General features: G+C 34.5%; 2 protein-coding genes across 6 annotated transcripts in view; both read right to left on the bottom strand.

The window, feature by feature from the left end:
* The window catches only part of LOC138942597 (cilia- and flagella-associated protein 298), a 52,327-nt gene extending 47,450 nt beyond the window's left edge, over positions 1-4,877 (bottom strand). Inside the window, exons 1-5 of the mRNA XM_070312960.1 lie at positions 4,739-4,877; positions 3,967-4,116; positions 3,254-3,339; positions 2,997-3,167; positions 2,503-2,718 (exon numbers count right to left, since the gene is read on the bottom strand). Coding sequence (XP_070169061.1) covers positions 2,503-2,718; positions 2,997-3,167; positions 3,254-3,339; positions 3,967-4,116; positions 4,739-4,877 — 762 coding nt within the window. The remainder of the gene's footprint in view (positions 1-2,502; positions 2,719-2,996; positions 3,168-3,253; positions 3,340-3,966; positions 4,117-4,738) is intronic.
* A 1,699-nt stretch (positions 4,878-6,576) lies between these two features.
* Positions 6,577-10,066, bottom strand: part of Cv-c (crossveinless c) — a 218,455-nt gene continuing 214,965 nt past the window's right edge. For 3 of the 5 annotated variants that reach the window (XM_070312851.1, XM_070312877.1, XM_070312860.1), the window contains 5 exons: positions 9,660-9,997; positions 9,404-9,555; positions 8,813-9,097; positions 8,506-8,685; positions 6,577-8,308 (listed from right to left, as the gene is read on the bottom strand). In XM_070312851.1, coding sequence (XP_070168952.1) covers positions 8,194-8,308; positions 8,506-8,685; positions 8,813-9,097; positions 9,404-9,555; positions 9,660-9,997 — 1,070 coding nt within the window. In that variant the 3' untranslated portion in view covers positions 6,577-8,193. The remainder of the gene's footprint in view (positions 8,309-8,505; positions 8,686-8,812; positions 9,098-9,403; positions 9,556-9,659; positions 9,998-10,066) is intronic. The other 2 variants (XM_070312870.1, XM_070312885.1) reach the window with 1 other exon arrangement.

The following is a 10,066-nucleotide window of genomic DNA, read 5'->3' as shown; positions in this document are numbered from 1 at the left end:
TGAAGAATATTAAATCAGCTCACACTACCATCGCCACTACATCAAAGTTTCCTTCTAGTATGTAATTATGTAAGGTATACTATTATGCAAGAATAATGAACATGTGAAGTGGATATATTTATCGCGTTATATAATATAATAGCGTGTATATTCTCTTGTAGACATATCAACCCAAGAAGGAAACGAATCGTCGTTGTTGAACAAAATATCGATCGTTGTTTTCTACAACGATATTAAATAACGAATTACAAAAAGTTCTATTGAAAATTCTGTCACAATAGAATTTTCATTCCTTCGTTCTCTAGCAAAGGAAAAACATTAGAATTGCTTGACATCCAATTCGACAGATCGAACAAATTACATGGTAACAAATATTGCGGTTTCCTTCTATCGATTTAAGGAGAACGAATCAACCCTAATGAAGGCACAATACATACCGACGTAATTTCCCGTGTGGCACGTTTCAAGTCGACGTACGCGATAATTCTTAATAAAATTCTTAATAAGAATTCTTTTTTCCGTTATTAATTCGAGTTTTTTGAAGACAGGATGAGGTACAAATTGCTGAACACGCAATTAACTTCACGAACTCTAAAGAAGTAACATTAATTTCAATTCTATCCATTGATCAACGTGATGCAATCAACGTGACGTAATAATGTAATACTGAAATGCTTGAAAAATTATAATTATATTCCTTTAAAATATAATATATAGTAGAGCTAGAAACAAGTTTCTGTCAAAATTTTTAAGGAGCGCCTGAATAAAAAATAACTTGCTAACTACATTTCGAAACTAAGTTTGATAGAAAAGCGTGTCTAAACATCAATATATTAAGCACGTATTACATGTATTTCTATTGTTACATATTTTAATATTTTAATTGTCATTAATATTATTATTGTTCTCAACATTTTAATATGATTTGCATATTTAGCATTTTGCATATTTAGTTACTTTTTGGAAATCTAGAATTCACTGGTTCTGTGCAATATAATATTAACGAGATTCTGAATTTTAAGATAGATTTACACTTTAGTATGTTTTGTCATTTTTGTATATATAATTTTCACGATATATATTTTCCATACTCAATTAAACCAGATCAAGCTTTTACTTTCTGCAAAAAATGTGAAAAGAAACAAAACAACTCTTTGACAAGCAATTTGATCAGTTAACCCTTGACGAAATACCATTATCTATGATCATTCAAGCAAACAATAGTTTGAAAAGATTAGCATACCTGTTGCTGTCTTAAAGAAAGATGTTTTCGTGCATTTTACGAAACATATTTCAGGATAATGAAAAAAATAACACATGTGCTATATATGTAAAGTTAAGTAATATCTTGAAATATATATATATAGCTTCTCGTAATCGATTATACATTTTTGTGCTGTATAGGGGTTGTACATACACTTACTGGCTATTTATTCCAACTTCTAATCGATAATGGAAACAATAGAAATGATACATTCGCTTCTCCAAGTTCGAAACACTTACTAAGTTAGTTCGCGAATATTTCCAATGTCTCCATTACAATTAATTTCAATAAATATACATTCATATTATATCATGTTATTTAATTTTGAATTTAAATTCATGAGTAGAAAAAATATATATTTCTATAAGAATCAATTAAAAATATTTATGTATTATTTGTAAATATTCTATAACTTTTATGTAATAAAAAATTCGTATGTTAAAACTAATCTTCGCTTCGATACAAGTAGGAATCAATATAGAAATTTTATACTAAAATGTAGGTTTTTAAAATCAATATTACTTTGTAAAACAATCATATTTTTCCATCAAAATTATTTAAATTAAACTGTGATCGAATTCAAATTTAAAACTAAATTTATTCGTCCAATGCTTTGAAAGTATCGAATTATTTGTTTGTAATAGATAATTTGCAAATACAAAAAACGCGTGTCAGTGTAAAGTGGCTTGAGAAAGATTTGTATCAGTTCAAACAGACTCGCGAGTTGTTTCAGAAATAAATTACCAACATTGAAGGATATTATTTATAGGGCGTGTAAAGGACGCACATGTAATCGATAGACATGTACTATCCCCTTTTAAGTACAAGTAGATCAATGGAAGGCGACTTGGAGAAGCACACGTGTTTTTATTCTATTTCACAAATTATTAAATCGATTTGTTTTATAATATATACTAGCATATCATATATCAGTTTGTTTTAATAAACTGCGTAACTTCCTGGAAAAATTTTACTCTTATTTCTATTTATAATCCTCATATTTCTATTGATCTTTGAATAAATAGTTGGTGATAAAGCAGAACACGTCAAGATCGATTACAGGATCACCAGTTGTTGATAACCGTTAATATTATCTGATAATTCATCCAATTAAAAATTCCAAAATTACTCCACGATAAGTATTTGAGATTATTTTATGTTAAATGGCAGTTTTAGAGACAGACGGACCCTATTTTGTGGATGAATTGTGGAGATACTCATCGTGCAAAGGTACTTACCTTCAGCTGTTCCTGCCGACGATACGCGCGCAGCATCAATTCCTTCCGCTCGTCCTCCGACATTAGCGGCTCTCTCGCCGGTTTTCCAGATCCCCTCTTCTGCAGCTTGACGATCACCTTGGTCTTCTCGTTATTACCTACGAAGTCCTTCATTTTCTTCCCCGATAATAGCTCCTTTCCGGAGAACCACAATTGAGCCAATTGCACATCGATTACCTGCGACAAATGTACGCCTTTCTAAACGCCGATGAAAATGTCACCAATCTTTATTTAAAAGTTCTAAAGACGCATTTTTTAAATAAAAGTTTTATATATATGCAATCACAAATTAGGATTTCTCTTTTAAACGTGTTTGCTAAACATTGTTTAGAAAATGTTAAAAAGCAATACATTAAAAAATGTTAAGAAAATATTTAAGAAATAAGAATATTTCTTAAATCATATTATGTTGTCTCGTTATCTCTATTCGATTATTAATTTTTAAAGGCGTGTACCTCGAGAGATGCTTGAGTACCGGTGAGATCTTCGGTATTCTCAAATTCTTTACGTATCACGTCGTGCGGCGGTAATCCCATCGGATAAACGATCATCACAGCACCTCTTAACATATCCAGAGCTTCTTGAACTGTCTTCTGCGAGACTAATTTCTCTTGTTGCACTAATTTCTATAATTGTGCGAAATAATATCAAAGAATTTGTTAATCGAACTACGTTTAAAAACGTGAAATGTAACAAATCAAATTGCATTTACTTTTGATGTTATGGCACGTGCTTCCTCGATAGTTTTCTTCAATACCTCCTGCATCTTTTCGTTAGGCTGTCTACCATTTCTACGACCTGCGTTTATTTAAACTTACAATTAGTCTAATTCATCATGTGAAATACAGGCAATCTTGAATGACGTTTATCTGCGTGTTTCTACGAAACTTTATATTGTTTTGTAAATATTTTTAAAACAGAAGTGAGAGAGAGAAACAGAGAGAGATTCGGTATCAATTATTAAAAAAATAATTACAATATCATCAGGTAACCCTTATGAAAAAATTTTGAAAAAAAAAACATCCTTATTACAAACTATTAAAAAAATAGAATAGTTTCGCAATAAACATTTTGCAGTTTTGTTAAAATTATCGGAAACATTTTTTCCTAAATGAGGAAAGTTAGAAAATATAAGTGTTGAAAAAAAGAATACGCATATATGGATAACGTTATATAATTTATGTTCATATACATCGTTGAGATGCATATAAAATAATGATGATTCTTTTATAAATTATTTAATAACTAAAGATAAAATTAAAAATATTCATGTAACACATGGTTCTCTATCTTTCTCTATAACACATAGCCTCTTCTCCCTCTAATACTTACAAAAGATCGCGATTTCAATTATGTCGCAAATTATTCATAGATATATCTAAAACCATTATTATCCGAACAGTCGCGGCGAGCAGTGTCACGTACCGATCTTGTCTTTATGGAAAGTCCAGCCACCCATGGGCGAACATTTGTCAGCCCATTCGTCCTTGAGCTTGAGTTCCTCGACCTGCTCATCTGTGAGGCCCATTATCTCAGGTGGTAACATCGTGCCGTGCTTAGCCAGCTCCTCGATCTCTATTTTTCAATCAGGAGAGAAAGACGCGTGTGAAGGAGCGAACGAGAGGGCAACCAACCGGTGTCAAGTACAAGTATTCGTATAATTATTATCCTATGCGACGTGTGACTAATATTACACACACGGCACCCAAGATAGATGGGTTCATAAATTCGAGGAGAGCCTCCGGACCTATCTTATTACACGCTGTTATTACAAGCTGCGGCTGTGCCCGGAGAAAATAATCGCTAATGGATTTCTCGCGTTAATATCTCGGCTTTGAAGCCAAGGTTCCCATAAATGCCAGAAAAAGCTCGTAAAAGACAGTTGAAAGCTGCTATGCTAAAGCTTGAGTGAACGGAATATTTGCTTTACATAAGAAGAATGTATCGGTACCGAGATTAAGACAGCGTATATTCAAAGTCTCATTTATGTCACATTTGTTTTGCGCAATCAGAGAGAATAGTAGACTCGAAAGAAACGTTTTCTCTTCATATTTAAAACTTTTAAAATGTAGAAATATAAAAGAAAAATTAACATTTCAAAATACCTGTAATCCGAGATTTTCAAAAAGCATTTGTTCGATCTTACTAAAATGTATGTATCTAAAATAACTACGCTACCTCTCGCAAAGATATTTACCGTAACAGATCCTTGAAATCTTCAAACGACCATTGTAGATCATCGCGATATCGCGTATGACGTCATCGACACTTGTCTCTACGTTGGTGTCATGTAAAAATTGGCTCTCGTCACCTTTCTTCACATGCAATCTCACCATTTTGCTGATTTAAGACTTTCAAACAGGATCAAAACTTCTGCACTATGAAGATTAATGTACAATTTTTGATACTTTAATTAGTTCGCAGTATCTGATAGAAGTACGATAAATATATTATTCGTATGTAATCTGATTTGAGTCGCAAAGTAAATTCTGCCAAGTGCATCAGCGACTTGTCATGAGAAACTAAACATCCGTATATTCACCCGATAAAAACAGTCTGAACATCGGGATGCATTGTCCATGGTAACACATGTTATCGATTAAACAATGAAAGAATACGGTTGGTTATTGGTGCGAGAATGTAAAGTTGACGCAATTGATAAATGTCTGACAAAATAGAAATGGCCAAACAGCAAACAAATAAAGGAGAGAGAGAGGTAAAATGATAATAGAAAGACGTAGCTATTAATAAGTATACAACTCTGTGTTGTTCGTTACTTTTTATCTTTATAATATACATATTTACATTCTAGTGGAACACGGATTAGAAGAATAAAGACATTTATATATATATATATATATATATATATATATATATTTACAAATATTAAGAAAACGCCAACGGCATCTTTATTCGACCGTCACGTTTCTACTGGCGATTTTTGGACACAAAAATATGATATATTTACGTATAATTACTTAACATCAATATATAATGTATGTATATATATATATATGTATAATATATAGCACAATATTAATTAATAATATTTTTAAATATATTCTCGCGCGGTGCGCGCAACACACGCTGCGCAATAAGATTTTATGGTACCTTTATATCGTAATCCGTAACTCTCGGCTATCATGTAAGTGACTAGCATTACGTTAAAATACACTTAAAATTCGATTCGATGAGGTGCATCATGCGCAGGTCATTTCCTGTCTGGGGTCCGAGGTCCGAGCAAAGATGGTCCATGAACGTAACAAATTATTCGACGAAAATGAATTCTCAAACACGGAAGATAAACGTTATAATCATATGAATTTGAAAGAGAAGAGGTGGTAAATCTGATTATATTTTATTTCCGTATATTTTTGAATGAAACGCAATTGATTACGCGAGATTGAGTTGTGATATATTTAACATCCCTCCCCTAACATTTATCAGTTTCGCGCAGATGACATTTCGTCAAGTTATTTGTTACGTGCATGAGATGGTCCCTATAATAATTGTTGCATATGAACATTTGAAAGCCGAACGATTGAACATTTTAAACGCACGTCTTAAATTGATCGACTCGCGACGATTCCAAAGTGACACAGTGAAAACAGATGTCTGTCTTTTTTAATCTTAGCTCTTAACATCGACACGAGTAACAATGATAATTTCTTACACCGAGTGAGTTTGTCCATCAGTCGTATGATGGAACAACAAGATTTGGAAATCTACGCTTTACTCAAAATCGTATCGCATTGCTCAAACGGCCGCGGCGATCGCGATCTCGGCGACAATGAGCAGAGCTGCAGAAAAGAATTGCTATTTGTATAAATGCACTGCACATGCAAAATATTTTTGAAATATTTTATCAAAATATAAAAAAAGCTCTGAATATCTTAGTAATTAAAAATATTAAAAGTCGAGATAATATCAGTTGGTATTATAGATATAAGGAAAAAGAGAATAATCTCAGAGCGCGACTTTTTCAAAAAATATTACGGCAACAAGTTATTTTCAATTATAAAATAAATATCATCATTGTGTGTTTCTTTTTTTTTTTTTTTTTTGTCACGATTTAAACAGAGAAGCAGCACCTCGTGCAACTCGGACTGTGAGACGATGTGGTTCTCTCTTTTACATGTAACAAACACGTGCTTATAAAAGCACGTCTATAAATAGACACACGTGTACATGTTTACGCGACATTTACATACTCGTCCGTCTACGTGCGGCAACATTTACGAGAAAGGAAAATTTCCCTACCAACGAATATGTCAACTACCTTAACGTCATATGCTATGATAGAAAAAAAAATTGGCAATTGGTCCAAAAGAGAAACATATAAAATGTATTTTGTGTTGAACATATGAGACATATGAAGTGAAACTTGTATTTTAAGACAGTACCTTATCTAGGCTTCGTCCCTGATTTAGGCGCCTTGACAGGAACATTTATCGGTCAACATCTTGATTAGAAACGGGCATGCATCGTTGGCACGCGCGTCGTTAACTTAGATGCGGTTTCGCTTACAATTAATCGCAATCGTTGCAACTGATGAGTGCATTCTGCAGTTTAGAGTGAGATGCAGCGATATTTTATTGCCATAAAATTCTTCGAATTTATTTATTTTAAAATGTCTAGTTATAAGAAAAATATATTTGTCGTTTAATCTCTATAGAGTATATAGAATGATAAAATCTCGCTGCACTTGAGAAATATAAAATATAAAGCAAAGATAAAATTAAAAAATTTAGCCGATTATAATCTGTTATTCTAATAACACTCGAAACGGTGAATCTTTATATCGATCAGGAACTTTAATCGGATAAGTTATTATGAGAAAATTTAATTAATTTGATTAATGTTATTATTTTTACATTGGTCATATATACTTTTGCGCGCACGCGAGTATGCTTTTATCTTATTTTTATCACAGATACGAAGTTGCTGTAGCACAGAATAAACCCATGGAATTGCTATTCTCACACCGAACGTATACGTCGTAACATAGTCATCGAAAACACCGAATGACATTCATCTTTTAGCTCACAACCAAAAACGTTTATCGGCTATTCTCGATCTCTTAACATTAAAATGCAATCAGATCAATGAAACGCGGCGAAACACAATTTCGGGGATCGTGCCCGATCACGATCCGAGAATCGATAAAATTTATAAACTTTAGAACAACATCAGAATTGCGAAAATAACAAATCGTCTTTTAAATTTCGAAATGATTGATTTATCGAAGTGAGAGCCACTTTTGTTATTAAAATCGCTGAGTGAGATAATTCATTCTCTTTCTTTACATCCTGTCCGTCACAAGTTTCACGACAAACGGACGGTAAGATCTTTGGACAGTAAACGTCATACGGAGGATTCTCCTACTACTACAATAACATCAAGTTACTTATATCGAATCTAGAACCGGTTGTTGAATGAAGGTAACTTACGACATCGGTGGGTTTTGGTTACTAATTGTTCGAGCGATCGAGATTATTCCTCGTCGATCGTAGGCTGGACCTGTCGTACCTCCTTTAATATTCTATGATCGTACTGTTGTTCGTCAGGGACTTGGAGAAACACGGGAGATGGAGAGGAGGAGGAAGAGGAGGTGGAACCGTGCAACGACTGGTGTTGCACGGTATCCTGCTCTCAAACTTTGCTTTCGGGCCCGTCGGTGGTGTGCTTGAAAGAGTTGCGGATTTTGCTCAAATGAAGAGCGGCGATGTGCCCGTAGCTCTTATTGTACCATTCAGGTGTGCGACCTCTGAAAACAAATAATTTTATTTTTTTAGTTCTTGGTGAAATTCACACAATATTCCATCATCCAATCAACACAGAATCCGGGATTTAATTTATTTCAAGTAAATTAATTTTTTTCTTTGAAAAACATTGTTAAAAACAAACTAAAAATTGAAGAAGATAAAGCATGTTATTTGCAGAAAGATGTTTAATGTTACTTACTTTGTATCGACTCTGGATAAATGCATAATGCGGGATTTACCGCTGCCACATGGCTCGATAAGATAACGAGAGGCCAAAACGATACCGCGAGTCCCGCCGAGCATAACAGGAGCATCTGGGTGTTCCACGGATGTTTCGACAATGACACAAGCACCTTTGGGAAGGTCATTTCGCCAAGATCTACAAAAAATTAATTACACTCTAATTAGGGATTTTAAGTAAAATCTTACAGAGCACATCTGTTATTTAAAAAAATTAAAATATATCTAGTTTAATTATATGACAAATTATAATTTAATTAACTCACCTTAATACGCAATAATCTCTGGCAGGCAACGGACTCATGTTTCCGGTAGCGTATTGGAAGACCTCCACATTGGTATCCAATTTGTTTACCAATCTGTATTTTAAAAGTTGCGGATCCCAGATATGTCTCTCTCGTAGCACACGGTGTAAGAGCTCATTCGGCGGAGCTTCGACTTCCGTTGATACTCGCCAGAGACGAAGCGGATGTCCGTCACCTACTTTCTTATACGCCATTTCTACAGTGTTGTCAGCGGGATTGTTTACCGTGACCCAGCCGCGACTTCTGCTAGAACAGAACGTAGGTCTTCATTTAGCGTATCCTCTAGTATCCTTAATCTACCGATTTTTTTTATTTTCTTATTAGACATATCTGTCAAATTTAGATATCTTGTATTTGACTTTTCAGTCTTTCTTATTTTTATTTATACGTATCTTTTTATTTGCAACTCATTTCTCGCGATTTTATAATTAATAAATCTGTTTCTAGATATTTGAAATATATTTTATATTCTTGTCTTTCTTTAAAAATTTCTATCCTTTGTCATCTATAATTGTTTTTTAACATATGATATAGATAATAACATGTACTTACTTTTCTCGCGCTTCTTTCAATAAGGCCGTAGTGCAAGCGTACAGGTAACCTCTCCAATCCTGCTTCAGTTCCGAACCGAGTTCCTCCAGCGCGACCGGAATGCTCTCCTCCATGTAATTAAAATGACACTGCGTCAACATGTCCGACGAGACCTGAAAAAACCGGAGCATGAACCGGGTTTGTCTCGTACCTTGGATCGAAGCAAGCGTAAGCGAGAGATCGCGATCAACAAATAACGACGCCTCGGTACACTCACCATGAATAATTCCCGATTCATCTTGACCAGATGCAGAAGACAATCGTGAGCGGCTTTGTTTTCCGACAATTCTCGCTGATCGGGGATACCCACGGTCTTCCGCCTACGTGGCGACACGCTACTCGATCTGTTGGTCACGTTGGTGTTACTGTGGTTGAAATGGAACAAACTCGGGGCTAGACACACCGCTAGATTCGAGGCTGTCATCTGGTTGTAGGGCGAGTTGCTAGCGACATGGTTGAGAAAGTCGAGCAGAGTCTCTAGCGCCTCGCGGTGCTCATCTGGAAGCAGCAACAGGACACACTGCACGGCATCCGGTCGCAACTCTACCGGTACATCTGCAAGAAAAATCGATTCATTGCAAAACCACTTTTTTTTTTCTTCGCGCAATCTACAAAGCAAAAAAC

The sequence above is a fragment of the Polyergus mexicanus genome, unplaced genomic scaffold (assembly GCF_030449975.1).
Source record: "Polyergus mexicanus isolate NDT 795.1 unplaced genomic scaffold, iyPolMexi1.0 SCAF_2, whole genome shotgun sequence".
In the NCBI taxonomy this organism is placed as follows: Eukaryota; Metazoa; Arthropoda; class Insecta; order Hymenoptera; family Formicidae; genus Polyergus; species Polyergus mexicanus.
The sequence above is the reverse complement of the archived record's forward strand: the minus strand, read 5'-3'. Positions and strand labels throughout refer to the sequence as shown.